The sequence below is a fragment of the Lathamus discolor genome, chromosome 3 (assembly GCF_037157495.1).
Source record: "Lathamus discolor isolate bLatDis1 chromosome 3, bLatDis1.hap1, whole genome shotgun sequence".
Taxonomy (NCBI): domain Eukaryota; kingdom Metazoa; phylum Chordata; class Aves; order Psittaciformes; family Psittacidae; genus Lathamus; species Lathamus discolor.
In genome coordinates this window covers 53,799,216-53,818,744 of record NC_088886.1, presented here as the reverse complement: position 1 = coordinate 53,818,744, position 19,529 = coordinate 53,799,216, and the positions used below count along the sequence as shown (strand labels likewise).

The following is a 19,529-nucleotide window of genomic DNA, read 5'->3' as shown; positions in this document are numbered from 1 at the left end:
AGCAGTTTATTTCCTGGTGCCTGAGCAATTCTTACCTTATCATTTAACTCTCTGGAAATATCCAGATGTCTCTGACAACAAACAATAGCTTCTTCAAAATTCCCAAGTACCTTTAAGGTGTTGCCCAGATTCCCACTAGCTTTAGCTTCACCCAGTAGATCTCCAATTGTTCTAGAATTGCACAAATAAAGCACCCAGTGAATAACAGTGTACAATTTGAAACCAAGATAATCAATGTGTAGTAGACAATTAGAAGGAAAAAAAAATTAAAACCATGCAAACATGTATGTATTCAATTTTATATCTAAACTGCACTCACATAAAAAATTTGTTCAGTCTTTGGTTACAGACATTTCGTTTTGTTGGTGCTGTCTGTGCAACAGCTAGTTCACAGCATTCAACTGGATTCATCTGCATACCATTAAAATTAATTTCTTTTAGGAAGGGAATAAAGAGAATTTTTTAACGGTTATATAAAAGGCAGTCCAAGCATTAGAATGAGAGGTTTAACTACTGCTGCATTGTACTGGACTATCATAGTCTTACATTATTTCCAAGACATACTTGTCTCCTAGAAAGATCTGAGGTAAAGCCACATTCTTAGATTCTAAAAGAGACTTAAGCCAAAAGACTGCCACTGAACCACTGAGATTGTGATACTTCAGGAATAACACAAAAAGACAAGTTCCTAAAAGGTTGCAGCACTTGAGCAGGTTAACGCACAGAGAATAGGAGATAAGTGCCTCAACTGAGGTGAAGTGCACTAAGTGCCTCTGTCTTTTACTGGATCTATACCCAGTCATTATAAATCAGATGCATAAATGGCATGTGCAAAGCACAGGGGTTTTAGATTTCACAGTATTATGTTTTACACAGAGAAACATGAATGAGTTCTGCCTAGTAAACAAGAGAGCCAGGCAGACCGAGTTAAGAAACAGGAAAGGGTGAAGGAAGGGTGGATTTAAAGAAGCTATTTAATTATCCACAAACCTGGTGAGGTCTCAGTCAGTACTAGGATTATTGTGCGAGACAAATTATTAGCTCCAGGTTAAAGGGCAATCAAGCTACCTAACAGAACCCCTGGCCCTCTGCTGTCACCACATTCCCTCACCAAGAATATTAATAGTAGGGTTTGGTGAAAAAATTAACAGCCAACTGTACATCTCTACAAGAATGGGATGACATGGAGAACATGGTTAAAGAAAGACACAAGATTACCTTGCAAGAGTTAAATCATGGTGATGGTATTCCAAGGCCTTTCCATATTCATGCAAGTAGAAATAGGCATTGCCTAACTGGCTGTAAATAGCACTGAGTGTTTTTAAATCTTCAGTTCCAACCTGAACAGCTGCTTCAAAGAAAGACACACCAGCTCGGCAATCTCCTGCTTTACACAGGCGCTCACCTTCCAAAGCTAGCTCCAGGCAGGAAGCCTCCATCCTGTGCAACATAAGCCAAAAGAAACATGGTCACTCTAAATACAGAGCTTAGTCCAGTAACCAGAGTCCTGAAATGGTTATTTTAGTCAGGAGGGTCTCCATTTGTTTAGGACAGGGACTCAGCACCACAGGACAAGCAATGAGCTTTGTACGGTAAGATTACTGACACTAATGCTGAAATGGAAAATGCAACTTCAAAGGTGGTGAGCAAACATAACATTAGAACAAACAGCTTCACCATTATTTTTGTTATTCTTCTTTCCTTTTAAGTCTCAGGAGGAAATCCAAACACTCTTGTCCACATATAGCACCTTTAGGATTCAAAAAATGCAGTTTTTCACCATCTATGTAATCTCAGAGAAGTGACCTAGAAAACAAGCTATTATTGGCAAATACCAGTTTTGACAAACATAACCTCTTTTATTTTTAGGCTCATATCATAGTTACCTGCAAAATGTTCCATGAAAAAAAATAATACAAAATCAATTTTTCCTGTGTATCAAAGACCATGACTATTTTTCCCCAAACTTGTTTCCTATGCAATTCAGTACTCCTTGGCGCCTCATCATTTCCTATAGTGGCACTGCTATGAAAATTCCTTGAGTGTAAAGAAAAAAGATCTACACTGAATTAATGACAAAATGTACATCAAGGCAAGTTACTTAACTGAGATGCCATCATTCAGGACTCTATGGAATACTTTTTACTACTGTAAGCAAATAATTGTGTAGATAGAAAATAACAGCAAGCAGTAAAGAAGGGAGTTGTGAATTAATTTATAGAATTTGTAGAAGATTACATTTGAATAATACGAAAGCAGCTGTTACGGAACTGCAGCTGACAAAACACATTCATATGTGGTTTTGTTACTGGGAATTCAGGTGTGCAAAAGGTAACATTTCACTAAGTGTTAGTGATTATATACAAACATTCCCTAATGTGAGGGAAGTGAGAGAGAGAGAAGGATGAGAAGATGACTTCAGGTCTTCATCTTTAAGTCTATTTTCAAGATAAGTGCATTTTAAAAAGCTCACAAAACGGTCATCCTTCTACTTTCACAACGTTTTAAAAAAGGAAATTCAGTCAAAGCCTTTCTGTAAGTGTTCAAAAAGGGTGTGCTAACACTGCCAAAAAGGGGACATCAACTTTGTAAATCTGTCCATTGTTTTGAATTTTACTTCTTTCTTTCAAGTGGTTTATACAGTACGTATCAAGGCTTGCACTCCAAACAAGAACATTTGATGTAAAGATATCCTTGTTATGCCATGATTTGATATTTACCTGCCTGTAAGAATAAAACTTTAAAATTCTATTCCTAAAACTGTTTCCCTTTGTATACACAGATCAGTAACAGCAACTATCAAATGCTGACTTTTCCAAAAGCTTTTTTAATGGCAACACCAGAAAAGAGCTGTTTTGATAGGACAGTGATAGATATTTAACCTACTTGCACTGTTGACATTTCATTACTTTTCTAATTTGGAAAAAACTAGGTTATATGACAGTCTACTCTAATCTGAATGAGAAGGAAATATTTTGGAAATATCTAATGACTTTCAAGAGAACTAGAAGATTCTGGATCATAAGTAAAATAAGTTACCAACACAAAATCGCACCATACCTGCTGGTCTTCGACATTCCACAATTTAAGCACAACGAGATGGCAGACATATTTAACTTTTTTAACTAAAACCACATGGTAGCTGTTGAAGATGCAGACAGCAACTGGTAAGTCAGGCATGAAGTTCTTCCCAGGCCCAACTTCTCATGTTGGATATCCATAACACACGCAGTATTTTTAGGTTTGGAAGCTCTTCTCAGAGAAATGAAAGCATTCCTGTTTGCTAGAATGCACAACCTGGGTTTTGTTACACTGTGCATGTGTTGAACGTCAGACAGAAAAAGGCAGAAATGATGAGGTACAGTTAAGTACAAGGCAGAAATGATTACACCATCAGCAACTGAAGGTTTAAGACTTAAAACACTTCATTGGGTAATCTTAATCCTATCCAAAGAGGTTCTCCCCGGGCACCTCATGTTAACTGACATGTCCAATTAAAGTGACAGCTAGAAAATATGGTGCTCCTCAGTGTGAGAGATTTAGACCATTACACAATCACATTTATTTCTTTAGATTTTTAGCTTGAACTGCTAAAAAGAGTAGAGCTTTCAGCAAAATCTGAACATGACACAATAGTCAAAATGTTATACTGGACTCTGGTTCTATAAGTAAATTTGTCCCATTAAGAAAAAAAATCATGCTTGGATTTGCAACTGTGATACATGTGCAACCTATCAATGAAAAAAAGGCACAGTTTAAAAAGGTACAAAGACAGTATCAGAGAACACTATGGACTGGTAATTTTCCCAATATACTGCATAAAACTAATCTCACACTACACCAAAGACTGACAAATGCCATGGCAGCATTACCCTTACATCAAGGAACGCAAAACAATATTTGACTTTGCAAACCTACAAATAATATAACTTAGAAAAATCAAAGATTTGACTTCTCATACAGAACATAAATATCTACGAAGACTTATACCCAGGCTAGATGAAAATTATGAATCTTTAATTCAACCAGAACTACAGGAAGTAAATAAGAACGGGAATTAGGAACTGCTTGCGTAAAACAATCCCACTATTTAATACCACTCAAGCGCAACTCTAGAAAGGTTGCGTTAATAGGTTGCCAGAAAATGCACAGCTAGTTAAAGCTATGATTCCATTTGGATCAATTCTTACTGACCTTCTACAATTTCAAAGTCTAAATAAGCCATAAAAAAATAACGAAGAAAACAAGATGTTTATTTCCAATTGCATGTATCCAATATTAGTATTTTATTCACATTATGGAAGAGCTATGAAATCATCCAGTTATTTTAAAAGTTTGCAGGCTTATCCATCAAGTACCAAAACTGGACCCAAAAGAGGTTTGGGTTTTCAGGGTTTTCTTCCCTCCATTATTTATGAAGTTATTTCTGTTATGAAAATCACCCTTTTTTTTTTCCACTCCCCAAGGTTTACTTAGGTCTTCTCCAGTCTTAAAGCCATCACATCTTAGGAACATTTAAACTACCCCTACTAATAGTTAAACAGCACACTGACAGGACTGTGCTAGGTTATCAATATTTTAGGAAGTCATTAAATAGTTACAAGGAGAATATGAAATTACTCCCTCTGTTCCCAGAGCTGAATTGAATTACTTATTTATTCAACACCCAGTGGCTAAACAAAAGATACGCTGAATTTGCAGATATGAGAAGAGAACAAGGCCCATTCATCTGTGCACTTGTAATGAAATTCTATTCCTGCTAAACTGGGTAATGTTCTTCTAGATATTATGGTGGAAATTACTTAGTGCTTCATTTTGTTATTCTGTTTGTAGTTGCCTGCCCCTGTTCTCTGAAAGGCTGGCATCTCCTGAATAATTTCTCATTTGTAAAACTACCTCATCCTTATCTGTCCCTCTAAGCTTTTCATCTCCCCTGGCTCCCTTTTCTCTCTTCTTCCTCCTGCCTGTGATACATGTAACATACCTAGAGACTAAAGAAGAAAATCCTACAGTATCCCTCCAACATGGATGCATAAATTTCTTGATGCCACACTAACAAAGATCCTATTCCCAACTCCTATCCTTAGTCCTGGTTTCTCTACATATTGCAGAAGCATACCACACTGACCCCAGCAAACACCTTAACTGCATATCCACTGCAATGCCATCTTTCATCAAACCAAGTTTGACGGGAGACTTGGAAACAAAACAACACACAAGCATCACATGCATACAACAAAGTAAAACACAGCTGAATCAGGCTTTTTTTTTTTCCTCCAGTCAAGATAAAAACAGTTACAAGTTTCTCATGTATGCACTTTTAGCAAGCCAAGACAAACAAGTTCTACAGTTACTCTATAGATGACTTATTAGCCCCATTTTTTAACTTCAGCATTTTCAGTCACTAAACAACATTAAAAAAACCAGCTTCCCCCCACCAGCATAAGCATTTTTATGGCTACTAAAGCGACAGTGGTCAACTACAGTGGGGAGAAACAGCTTGCGCAGTATGAAACAGATCCATAATAAGGCCTCTTCTTAGGAGTAGATCACCAACTTCTTTTTAAAGTCAGTTCTATTGGAATACCAGAAAGAAGGGAAAAGCAGTCAAACCCAAATGAGCCTGGGACATGACCGGTAGGTAAAAAAAAAAAAAAAAACCTTACAAATGCGTAAGTAATATCCCCCCTCCTCCCAGTCATTTATGACATATTCTTTCCTGCATTAAATTTTAAACTACAACCAAGTACAATCTTTCCAAATTATAGCTATTAACTTAAATCATCATAAAATTCCAGTTCAATATACTGACTGGATTTGCAGCTCCTCCAAGTTTTAGTAAAGTTTTGTATTTTTAAAATAATTAAAAGGATTATGCCTCCATGTTTTTTAAATATTCATCCGATCACAGTTCTTAAGGAAAGGTTTAATAAGGCCATTTAATAATACTGTAATCAGTATCATTCAAGCCTGTACAGATATAGAGGACAAAGCAGTAAGGCATTTTGCCCTGACTGTGCTTGCCAATTTTTCTGCAGTTATTTTTGGCTTGTCAGTTTAAACCAGACAATTGGTTGTGCTGCTTTCTTCCACTATTTACTTCTATAATAGTACCCTGAACAGCTCCTGCTTTTATTAAAGGGTGAGCAAGGATCTTCTGTAGTCGCCTGGGGCACCCACAACAGCAAAGATAAACATGGTACAGGAATGCTGGGACGTAGACACATTCAAGATACACTGAGCACAGAGAAAATAACATGCTCACACACTTTGGGATTTCTGCTCTCAAAGCCACCTTATAAAGATTTCAGCAAAATATAAAGAGCAAAGTTCAATTGCTAATATTCTTCCTGACCACAAAAAAAAACCTCCTGCTTGACTGCACTGCTCACCAGAACTGTACTTCTGCTCAGCGGATTAGAGGACCAGTCTAACAGCAATCTAACACTGACAAAATGTTTTCAGAATTAATTTTAAGCTGTCATATGTACTGTCTTACGAACAAGGGCAGTGCTTAGTTCCTGTTAGCTAGCAAGGACAAGGCCTCCAAAGTCAGGATGACCAGGATAGAGGGGAACACACAAGAATCACACTTTATATTGTTCTTAAAACAATCATGCCAGTGTCCCAGCATCCCTACTGAATGAGCTGCAAGATTTACCATTCCAAATACCAGCCATCCAGATAGCATGCACTACACAATGCTTCTGTTGTTCAGGTTCATTAGAGCGTGTCTGAAGTGCTAACATGTCCTCCCATGTCCATAAAGGGGATTCCAGAAGAAAAAATGGCAAAAGCTCTCAGAAGAGAGATCACATATCCTCTTGACTTGCAGCAACAGTACTTTTTTAGACCAAGATATCAAATCAGTTTTCTATCTATCAATCTCATTTCTTCATCTTAAGCAAGAAAAACACTGCTGTAGCTGATGGTGCACCTAAAAATTCATTGTTCAGAGAAGCAATAATGGGACAAGTACAGAGAACTTGAGCACACAAAACTCAACAACTGGCAAATGCAGCCCAGAAGCTGAAAGGAGAGAGAGCTTCCATTACCATGCAGGAACCATACCTCATATCATTCCATTAGAAATAGAAAGAAATACAGGCAATGGTGTTACTCTGAAACCACACTGAGTTCCAGCACTATATGACCATGTAATTATGTTAATATAATCTTATTGTATTACAAAACTGAATTTTCATAGTTCAAAATCCAAGAAAAACAAAAGTTATTCTAGCTTTCAGTTTCAATAACAATAGTAACTGAAACACCAAACTATTTGTTGCAAGTTGTTTAGTTTTCTATTATTAACTATACTTACTCATCCGTACTAAAATTAACAGTCTTACCTGTATCGAACATGAAAGGAACGATCTTCACGCATGCTTATCAAAACATTACTTTCCTCCATTGAGTTGCATTATCAGTAGAGAAAATATTAGTGTTCTGTAATAGGGCAAGGACTTTACTATGGAGAACTGTTGTCAGAACACCATTCCAGTTAGTACATTAAGAAGTTGGAGCAAAGATATCCTAAGATCCTGGTGAAAACCTCTTCTTTATTAGTAAGGTAACGAGGTCACTGTCAGACACATCTTAAACCTTCAGAAACGTGTTCAAGTTCTTTCATCTGTGGCCCTTTAAGCTCCATTCAGCTGTGTTTCTGCAAAGGGAACACAAGATGCTTGGCTTTAAGTCTCATAGTCAGTTAATAACTCATAATCATTTGCAGCTGATGTAAAAGCATAACACTACTCCTACCAAGCAGGAAGTGTCACTCAAGAACTTAAAGCCAGAGCCAAAGGCTTCTACATACATATATCAATTCCTGTAGGCAAGCAAGAAAGCAAGAAGTTTAACAAAAAGAATGCTTTCTCTTCAGTTGGAAACTTTGAGTAATTTACCCTTGTTAGTATTCTTTGGCCTCCTGACATTCCAAGCAAGAAGTTTAAAGAACAGAAGCTACAGAATGAAAGGCATAACATAAAATAAAGCACAAACTGCTTTACGCATAAACAGCACTGCTTAAGCCCCTATGGCTAGCTGAACTTCCACAGTAGTCAGAACTGGCTAGCACTATCCCATGTGGAAATCAGCCATTCTGGAGATCATCCCACCTAGAACATCACAAGCACAGAAGTAAGGATAGGTTTAAGATCCATTCCCCTTTCCCCTCCCCATTCCCAAAAACAGAGGGGGAGGTTTGGGGGTTTGGGTTATTTTTTTGTTTGTTTGGATTTTTTTTTACACTGGCTTCACTTTACAAGTTGCTGTTGCATTGTCATATGAGCTCCAGAGTCTGCTCCAAAAGGACTACAGCAGCCAGTACTTAAAACAGACATGTTTAGGCTGTCGGGGAGAAGATGAACAGAAAAGAAACTGTGTTCAAAAGTTTACCCACTTTTAAGGATATTTTTAGTATAAGAGATGACGTTTTTATTGCTCAGTACTAATATTACCTTCCCTTGTAAGTAAACCTATAGTTGAGCAATTCACAAATGCATGTTTCATCCAGAGACTCCAAAATAGCAAGAGAACAGAGTTCAGATTTAAAAGCTGTCACCAGAAGAAAAAAAGCCCCTATTTTTACGTGTCAATGTAAGCCATGCCTTTCCTCTCATGAGTTTTGTCAAGTACCAGCAGTGAAGACTCATGCTTCCCATCATGCTCTACCTTGACAGCACCTCTCAAACAGGCCATCCACATTCTCCCTGTTAAACAACTACTTTGCCCTTCCATGCTCATCATTAGAATTATGTGGCATCAACAAGTGGGTGTGTGTATATTTTTGCAATTACAAAGGGTGACACATGGAGCTTACAATCCCACTGCAGCCTACACAGTGGGAGGACTGTGTTACAGGTACTCTCCGGAAGCTTGTCCAAACATCAAATTAGATAACTCACACAAGCAGGGAGCTCCGAGCCACCCCATCTACAGCAGTCACTCACCAGCACTCCTGATGCTTACCAAATGCAAGGAATTCAAATTCCTCTTCCACACAGATGCACTCATGCAAATTGCCACATGCCACAAACTATAAAGTGTGTACTTTGGCAGTTGCCACAGATCATGAAACAAATTACTGCGGTAATTTGTGTATTTATCCTGTAATTGTTATTAAGTGAATAATATATTTTAAGAAGCTTTTTTAAAAAATAAAAAGCGTAATTTGATTAAAAAAAAAAGTTCTATTTAAAAATACATCTGAATGCCTACATTTATTTAAATATCAGTTATTTTTTGCAGGACATTTCACACCAGCTGTTTATAACTCCATTTGCCCGAGCCAGGCTTCTGTCCTCCTACTTAGCCTCATCCTCTGACTGATGCCACCACCTCCCACCAGCTGGAACCACTGCTCCTGCTTTCTTCCCTTCTTGCTGGCCATATGGCACATTCCTGGTCTCGGAAAGGTGATAAGGACACACCAAAGTTGGCCAACATATCATGATCACAGATCCAACATAAATTACTGGGTCTGGTCTTCCTATTTCACTTCCTTCCCCCGCAACTCATTAGGATGTCAAATTATGCCATCACCCAACAGGTAATCAGTAAGCAGACTTAAAACATATTAATTAGACTGGTGGATTCAAAACTCAGAGATGGAAATCAATGAACAATTCCACTGATACCATCTCTCAGGTGTAAACTGGCCTTGGGAGGATTATCTTATAGCAAACTAAGCACCTTGCTCTTGCAACTAATGTACAGTAAGTATACAGACTCTCTCTGTAACCAAGCCTTTCCTGAACTGGTGATCAACACAGAATTGACTCAGAGGACACAGTACTTCAGCAGAAAAGCCCAGCGGATTAGCAAAATATAATAAGTTCTACTCTACTGGTATGCACAACAGCGAAATTGGCTTTCTCCTGAACTGCCATTTTTCATTAAAATTTTGTGCAGCATTTAAAAAAGAAAAAAAAAAACCAACAAAAAAAAAAAAACCTCTGTTGATTACTAGGAAAGAATCTGCTTTAATGCAAAGCAGCTGCTTTACATTTATTCTCTTAACACCTCTAAGCAATATAAAATCCATACCCATGTCAAGACAGCTGCCTTTTGGGGAAACAAAAAATAGAAAATTGAAGTTGTATACACAACTTGAAAATGCACGATTTTACTATTCCAGCTGTAAAATGCTTCAATAGTCCTAGCTTTATTGTAATTTCAAAATTAGTGGGGAAAAAAAGCACACAGAGAAAATTGGGCCTCCTTCAGAAGTGGAAAATTAAACTGGTATTACTGATTACACAGCAGTATGACACCAAAACCAACACCACCACCCCCCAAAACCAAATAAAGCAAGACAGAAGTTAGGCAATTCAATGTGATATCCATCTTATACCGCACAACAGACAAATCATGTGCTTTATCAACTCTTTTTTAGGAGAATATGGTGAGCCATTGCTATATATTCATCCTGGCTATAAGCAGCTAAAGTATCTTCAATCAAACCATTAGTAAAAAGATAACTTTGACTCCATGCAATACTTTATCGAAAAAAACCTTATAATTACCACTCTTTAAAAGTCACTTTTCATTCTTTTTGATTAAACCACAGATTTCTTTATAAGCTTTATTGATAAAGAAGCTTGGGGTTTGCATCGCAGGAAGTTTTAAGACATTTCCTTACTAAATTCTATGAATCTATTTTTAACTTGATTCTCTAATATTCTGCTTAAAATCTAATATTTTGTAAAAATTTTACTAGGAAATAAAAAATCATGGTAAAATACTAATGTTACCTACTGAAAGGAATCCCACACAAGAGTGCTTTAAGAAGTCAAACCCCATCACACTTGCACTTATTCAGCATTTTTCAGAAAATCATTGTCAGCGTTCTCAGAAAGGGAACCAAGGCCCAGTGGCTGATACTCAAAGAAGGTACGTTAGCCTTCCCTTAACATTACTGACCTGAATCAGTGATGCATATGCTAAGACCTGAATGAGCCTCACTCTCACTGAAATTACAGAAGAAACCAAGAGTTCCCCATCTTCAATTCTGATCAGTGTGTTTCAAGGCCCTGACAGCAATAAAACAAGAGCTGTAATTTCTTTCTCAGAAGCCTGTTTTGCAAGCTAATTGTCCTAGATCTTACAACTGCCAGACAAGCATTTCATGTTTTAAAGTATTTCCCATTCAGAAAAGATTTAACTACCTACAAATGATTTTATCACAATGGTAAATAATCACTTTAATCAGCTTGCAATTTTTACTTTAGGCTGAACATCTGTGGTAGGTGCCTTGGTACTAACTTCTGATAGAAAACAGTATTTCACACAAGTGAAAATGAATTAGCAAGCCACAGAACACCAATACTGCTCTTTATCAGCGTATATAAAACCAATAATCACAATACAGTTGGGCAGGGAGATGGTATTTTTCCCCTGGACCTTATAACAGTACATTTCTGCTGCTCCACTGGCTCCTTCCCCCAACCCATACCTTCCTTTCTGGAGTTTGTCAAATGAGCAGAAGTATTGTTTTGTTTACCTATAGTTTCATGGCTGACACACGGTGACTGGTCACTTGAAAGCTGACAAACAAGAATATCTACGATCTCATTCTTTCTGCCTGTCCCTACAGGAGACAAACCAAGTAATTCCTTCTCTACCCATCTGCTATTTTACACAAAGCTATAGGAATGGAGCATCTGCCAAATGAAGTCATCACTGACTGACAGATTCAAAAGCTATTAGAGGAAAAAAAACACACAAAGGTAGACCAATTGCACTAATTGTATTTCTTCTAAAGAAACTAAACAGCTACAGAGATCCACTGCTTCAAGATTAAGGCAAATTTTCCAATGGGGAACTAAGTTTCAACTTCTTTACAGGAAGAGGCTATAGCATGGGCAGAAAAAAAAAGGAAAAAAGAAGCTTGAACAGGACTGTGTAAAAACAAAACAGAGCTTTGCACGCCCAGTGGAGAAAGAGACAGGCTAAACAGCAATAAAAATACACTGACAGATCTATTACTGAAATACAGAGATTAGCTTGGTTCCAGGCCTTCAAAATATGAAACAGAATATAAACACAAAGAGTACAACCAGAAACACTCAGAACTAGACAAGCCATAATTTTAGTCTTCAATGCTGTCCAAAAAAGGGTTTTTTTATAATTTACCATAATTGGAAATCTGGGGTAAACAGCAGCATCACTGGCATTTCTGTAATTATATGTATTTCTCTGTGGACGAACCTTAAGGTAACTCTGTGCCATGCTGGGAAAAAACTATTTTTTCCCAACCTTGAGCACAGTACAAGTGACTAGTTACGACAGTAGATCAGGCAGATACCAGAAACACGGCACAAAGACCAGTGTAGTTAGTGTTGGAAACTTAATTTTAACCTTCTCTCTGCACCACTTTTGCAAGAACTTCAACAGCACACAGAATCCACCTTAACGGATGAAGTGAATTGAAGGTTTTATTCAGAATCAGAGCTGATGTGGAGCAATACCTGCTCTGAATTACTGCCTTGTTCTCCTTATGGATTTATATATGGAGCAGAATAAACACTTTTCCACAGAATAAACCACTACTTTTAAAGAACTGGCTTAGCAGCATACAACACAAGCAGCACACAAGCATACTTTGCAACATACAATCCAAATGCAGCTCACATTAGACATTAACAGGTTGCATCTAAAGGACAGAACAGGAAAACTGAGGTTTGTAAACAACCACCTCAGACACTCCTCCTAGGTGTGAATCTGATTAAAGCAGATTCTGCAGAGCTTGTAATCACTACACAGCATGGGAAAGACCCAGCCTAACACATCCTATGCTATCAGTCTCATCAGACAAGCTGCAAATAAATTAATACCAGTATCTAATGTTCTTGCTTCAGATGCTTCCTCCTCCACCCAAATTATATTTACCATGACAGCTTATAAATATGGGTCAGTATGAAACTAAGACACATTACAGAATATTGCAGACAACCCTAAAACAAGGGTAAGGGTGGGTATTGCATTGGCTTTGGGCCACTTGTGATGTTCTTTCAACAAAATAGGAATCCTACCAGCCACTGCTTTGGAAGTCTCTAATTTCACTTATAACATACTAAAAGAAACATGAAGTTCCCTGTCCTCTCCCCAGATCATGAGGACAGGACTGTCTTTTACATATGAAACCAATGCACAGATAACTACCTTTCATGAATCAAAAGAACAGAATTACTATAGCGAGGTATTGAAAGTTGATTCTGTTATCTATGAAACTATTTCATCTCCCTTCTTGGCCAAGAATTAATTGCTTCAGTATAACCAGCAGTCTTTTCCAAACAGTTAACAGAAGCACAGAGGTTATAGAAGTGTAGAAAAATACTAATAATAGAAAATTTGACACTCATTACATTCATCCCCTCAAAAATTAAGTGCTAAATGAAAAATTATGCAAATACATCATTATCTGTCACAAAGTCCTGAACAATCCAACTGATTCTATTCTTCACTTCGCTATACCATTTCTAGCACTACATTTACCCAAATGGAATAAATGGCTTTTTGTCCAAGTGTTTTAATTTACTCACCAATTTTCTTTACTTGTCACCAAAATGACTGCCAAATGAGAATCCCCCCAGTGACAAAAGAGCACAAGTATGCCCAGAACAGCCCAAACTAGGACTGCCAAAGAAGTGCACCGGAAATATTAACAACTGTGTCAAAGTAATGGAAATATTGCATAAAAACCCACAACAAGTTCACAAGCTTAAATATGTAATCATAAACCATAACTGTTTATTAAATTCCATTTATATTTTTAAAATAAGTTTTTTAAAGGTCCTAGCAAGGAAACCCTTCTAAACTGGGAGATGATTTTAGAAAACCAAGAACAACAGGTGGCAACAAATTCTGGTCAAAACAGAGTAAGGATCAGCATTCATAGTTGAAAGTGAAAGCATGGACTGGAATTCAACACTAAAGGAACAGAGACCAACACTTTTTTTATGTAATTGCTAACCATGGTCAAGCATTACAACAGGCACGGTAACAGTGGAGATACTTATCATGCTATTTCTAAAAATGCTGGCTGTTGGTGGTTTCCTTTAGTTCTTTGGTTACTTAAACCACATGAATCCTGGTGATGGGGGGTTCCAGATACAGGCAAGTGAAGGTTCGCCTCCTCTGTGCCCTTTCATGTAGGTTAATTCCTCTTGATTCTCCCTCCACTCACATCTCTCTTTGGCACAGCAGACTAAATAAACTGGCTTATACAACATTGGATTAAAAGCAAACAAAAGTCTAGGAGCATTTCATATGGGTCTTTAATGCTAAAAATCTGTAACATGGCAAGCCTTTTAAGCTCTGTACACCCTTTTTGTTCATCCCTCCCTCCTGCTGTAAGAGAGTTGTGCAAACTCCTTTAACAAGCATTGACTAGCGTTTTTTTCAGTATTACCCACAATCACCAACCTTGAAACACAAGGAGACCTAATGACACAAGTTATTTCTGCCAGGTCTTAAAAAAAACCACCCTATTCCAAACCACCATGACAACTGATTGCAGAAGCATCTTCATTCTCTGAGTCAGAAAGCAGCTTGCCTGCATTCTCATGGGTTATTTTCATTTCCTTTTATGAGAAACACCCGAGCAGCAGATAAAAACTGCATAAACACTATGCAACAAGAGAAATGCGTATCATACCAAAAACTAAAGAAAATTAACACTTTCCATTAAGGAGCATTCAACTTGCTAGCCAGAACTTGGTGTTTCTACCCACACTAAACTCTGTATTTTCACCCAGCAATCGGATTGAAATGGAAAAACATCCCTTAGAATGGAATAGTTAAGAGCAGAAAGAGATGCATGCCAGAAACTTAGGAGAATGATGCAATACGTAAAGACAAACAACATACATCCTCATTGCTAGTATATTCTGTCATAGTTCCAGGCCAACTTTATTAGCTTTAATAAATGTGAAGATGCCCTGTTAGGCATAGTAAAGGTATAGTATAGGTTTGTAAATAGAAATGTATTCCAGAATATCTAGCAATGATGCAGGTCGCATAGTGACTTGCGGTCTTAGAAACTACTGTAGACAAAATCAAACAGCACACATCATTACACTGACTAAAACAAAGAAGCATCAGATACCTATATTAGACTGACAGCAGTGTTCAGTGATGCAAAAGTGGACCTCTTGGTGTCTCTAACACAGAGTATCTTTCCAGAATAAACCATCCTTTTCCTAAGAAACTTGGTATTTAGCTAGAAATCAGCTTGCTACTTTATGAACATAATTACTGTCCAGTGCACAAGTTAAAGAACTGGGTGTAGCTAACAGAAGTAACCACAAGCATCTTTATTATAAGGATATTTCTGCAGATAGTTTATATAAGCTGTCTGTTTAAATCCTTAAATAAGGCAGTCCCACACTATGACAAAATAACAAAGGAATAAAACATGAAATGCCAGCAAAATAGAACTACTATCCCCATAATAAACCTCACCAGCCACCTGAAAACTAATTCTAAATACACAAGGTTAAGATTTCAGATACAAGAAGACAGTAGAATAACATCCCCTCTTTGCCTTAAAAAAACAGCAGAGTCAGAATAGCTTCTATTTTTTCAGATATTTCATACACCCAGACATTAAGATTCCTTTTTTTTTTTTTTTTTTTCGAATTCAGAGCAAGTTCCAAGTTTTTACTTAACGGTCATTCATAGACTGAAAACAAATATGGTGCTGCCTTCTTTCCTAGCATCCCAACAACTGGAGAGAAGATCTGCAATTTTAAAGTGCTTAAATGCCACAATAGCCTTCAATGACAGCACACAGCAAAGTAGTAACTTGTGATCCTTTAATTCTTAGCAAAGTTGAAATCATATTACCACAAAATCAGTGAGTGTTTTGTTACCAAGTTCTGAACACAGATTTGTACACTGCTCCTGCTTATTAGGGACTCAAACCTCATCATGCAAATTAACACATAACAGGCCTCTCCCAGCCAACAAGTTATTTACCCAGTACCTTCAGTCTGGGAAATGGAGCATGTTATATTATGTGAAAAACCACCAGATGGGAAAAGTTCAGCACAAAATGCTGACTATTTACACTTAAGCTGATAGAGCAAGTTGATCACAATCTCTGCAATAAAATGTTCATTCTAGATCAGCTCCTTCCAGGCCCATCTGTAACTTTTATTTAAAAGATTCCCTGGTAAAATCAAATGTAACAGATTGCACAATCATCTTACAGAGAAAGGGGAAAATCAATCTTAAATTTCCACAAATTTAAAAAAAAATAAATAAAAAAAAAATTCTTTAGAATCACCAGTACTAAAACACAACAGCAATTTAAGAGAAGCAATATAGCTGCCATTTCACACTGTGATGCTCACTGAGAGATTAAGCAGACATTCAGCATAAAGAACTCATTACCATTCCAGCAAGTTTTTATCCTGCAAGAGCAGATGTAGCTCTCATGAAAACCGTAATGCACTACTGAAATGATCCATGATACATTAATGCCAGCAGCATTGCTTGCTTCATCACCCTCGATTCACAGGTATTAACAGCAAGTATTAACTGTCTTCTCAATGATGAACCTACAGCTGGCCAACATACAGCTACCACCTGTGAAAACTGCAGAAATGCAGGATGAACATGTACTACAGCGAGAAGAACATTTGTTGGGTCTTTTCTTATTATTTGCTTCCCGTAGACACAGGTACAGTTTATTTATGGCACATCAACTATGTAGATTTAAGGAAAACACTATTTGTTGAGATGCCAAGTGGTAAAGCTTTGCATATTTACTCTAACATTTAGGATGCAGATGCACATCTATTCAAAGATAGTCAGTGAATTTTCTTGTTTATTCAGTGTGCTGAATACTGAACTGGACTCTATTTTGCCCCACTGCCCCCAATTTATCCACTATATATACAAATTATCACACAAACACAATTGGTCACGATAGCATATCCTGTCCTCTAATAAACCATCGACCACTAGGTGAAGTACAGGCTCCAAAGTGATGCATGCAGGGAACATAGTTCCACACAGTATACTAGCAGGGCAATGGTGGGGAAACATAGTAAACAAACAGTGAAGAAATAGAAAGTATTTAGAGAGGTTTCTTTGTAGATCATGTATGATTTATACTCCATGCAACTCGGCTGCATGTAAGTTTTTCCTTCCTATACGCAAAAAGTTAACACAAAAGGTTTATTATATGACAAGAACCATAATCTCCAAACACAGCCAAATTTGAGTCCCAAGACGCAGCTTTACATTATTCATCTGTTCAAATACTACATGTTTCAGACCCTCTCTTACCAGTTCTCCATTTGCTTATTTCCTATATTTTACATCTGTAATATTGTGGTCTTCCACAAAATACTTGCCCCCCCCCCCCCCAATCATTTCTATAGCTGACTTGCTGTTAAACGGCTAAACAAAAGTTAAGGGTTTGTTTTCTTCACCTGGTATCACTCTATTCTTTCATTCTCAGAAAGAGTATTAGCAATAACAGCTTACTTTTTCAGAAAGTCTTCAGATCAATACTTCTTCCTTAAACAATTTCATCAAGATGTTAACCTTAAAAACTACTAAACCCAAGATCATAGTTACCAGATCTGGGCAGGAATGACTAAATTGTGGAAAGTGAAACTGACTGCACAACTGCCAAAAAAAAAAAAAAAAAAAAAAAAGACAGAGAAAAAATACAAGTATCTGTCCTATTAAATCAAAAAAGTAGAAAATTAGCAGAAACTAAAAGTGATCCTATTTAAAGCAAAACAGAACAATCCAGATAAACTGTATAAACTAAGAAAAACTCCCCATATGTTCCTTAAAACTGTAGTTAAAATTATGGGCAGATCACACTGATTTTTAGAATAAACCATCCATGGCTTACTAAAACATTTCCTCCCTAACCAGCAGGGAGCCAGGCTGCTCCCTGAATCATACTGTGCATGGGGACCTGAAGAACACTGGTTTAGAAAACTGGTCTGTTGTCATTTGTTGACATGAAAAGGCCAAGAACTACTATTAGAAATAGCTCTAGCAAAATAAGAATAAACTCCCATTTGACAAGATACAAGAGGTAAGACTTATTTTGAAAATTGTGGTGTTCTCCTCTACAACATGCCAAAAGAAATATGTTTTTTTGTTTTTGCAATGCTTTTACTCAACATGCACAGTAGGCTGTCAGTCAGGCTTCCCGACTCCCAAAGGAAGGTGTAGGCGAAGAAAGAATTGTTCTCTTTAAATACTAAAAAACCCCAAATCCATAAAATACTAACAATTTAAAGCCAAGTGGCAACAAGAGCACAAGAACAAAACTATGTCTATCAATACCTTTTCAAAAATTACTTTGACCTATTAACCAAAGCTGACCCTCCACCCATCTTTAAAATTTACAGAGGGGAGACTCAGATTAGATATTAGAAGAAATTCTTCACAGTGAGGGTGGTGAGACACTGGCACAAGTTGCAGAGAAAAACTGTGGCTGTACCATCCCTGACAGTGTTAGAGGACAGGCTGGATAGGGCATGGAGTACCTGGTCTAGTGGAAAGTGTTCCTGCCCATGGCAGACGGTTGGAACTGCAGGAGCTTTAAGGTCCCTTCCAACCCAAACCATCCTATGATTTTGTGATCAAGCTCTTAAGTTACACTCCAGAAAAGCAGGGGAATGTACAATCCCAAGTTTCAAGAACATCTAACTAACAGCATTTTAAATAAAGCGACAACACCCACACAGGTTTCTTCGAGTCCAATGACTAAGTTATTGGTGGTCTTAAGTTTCAGTTAAGTTTTGTCTCAGCTTTATATGGAAGTAACTGAAAGTATTAAGTGCTTCCTGCTGAAGAGGGATACAACATACCTACAGGTCAGAACTCTAGGTAATCATTAATTTGTAAGAAGGAACACTGGTAGAGTGTAATGTATTTTACCCAATAAAAATACACAAGCAAAGAATTCACAAGGACTGCACTGTAATGATGACCTTTTCCCTGATTTTTTCAACACTAATAATACTATGACTTAAACAGAAGGCGTAAAGTTTTCAGACAAAATTTAAAGGATTGCAATTTCTTCACTAATCTTTTTGAGATGCAGGACTCTGCATGCTCTCTTAAATTTCCGAGATGATTGCACAGCTCTCCATGGCAACCCAGGATGCATGTGCCCTGCAGCCTGCTGGCAAAAATCTAACAGGAAGAGCACATGAGGCTGAAAAGGCTTCTAAAGCAGTGTATTCACTGCTGAAAGGCCACAACTTAAAGGTGGGTAAAATTTATATCAGCAGTCAGGTCAATAAAGGGATAAAAAAGAATTCCTGATTAACTATGCTCCTCTGTTGACAAACTGCATAAGCACAAGAAGGGGAGTAACTAGACTAGCAAGACTACAGTCTAGTGGATAAATAGGTTGAGGCGCGGTATAACTTCAGTTTAGCTATGCCACAGCATAATGTCTAACTCAAATCCTTATAGAGTTTAGAGCTTCTTCCCTGTACACAGGATACTGCAGGACCTTTGGTTCCTGCTAAATTAACAGA

At 37.4% G+C, this 19,529-nt stretch overlaps 1 protein-coding gene across 5 annotated transcripts in view; it reads right to left on the bottom strand.

Annotated features, from left to right (window-relative positions):
* Nucleotides 1–19,529, bottom strand: part of GPSM2 (G protein signaling modulator 2) — a 30,626-nt gene that overhangs the window by 9,739 nt on the left and 1,358 nt on the right. For 2 of the 5 annotated variants that reach the window (XM_065675253.1, XM_065675249.1), the window contains exons 2-4: nucleotides 7,353–7,666; nucleotides 1,219–1,440; nucleotides 36–171 (exon numbers count right to left, since the gene is read on the bottom strand). In XM_065675253.1, the coding sequence (XP_065531325.1) occupies nucleotides 36–171; nucleotides 1,219–1,440; nucleotides 7,353–7,414 (420 nt within the window). In that variant the 5' untranslated portion in view covers nucleotides 7,415–7,666. Of the gene's footprint in view, nucleotides 1–35; nucleotides 172–1,218; nucleotides 1,441–3,060; nucleotides 3,093–7,352; nucleotides 7,667–19,529 lie in introns of those variants that run through there. The other 3 variants (XM_065675252.1, XM_065675251.1, XM_065675250.1) reach the window with 2 other exon arrangements.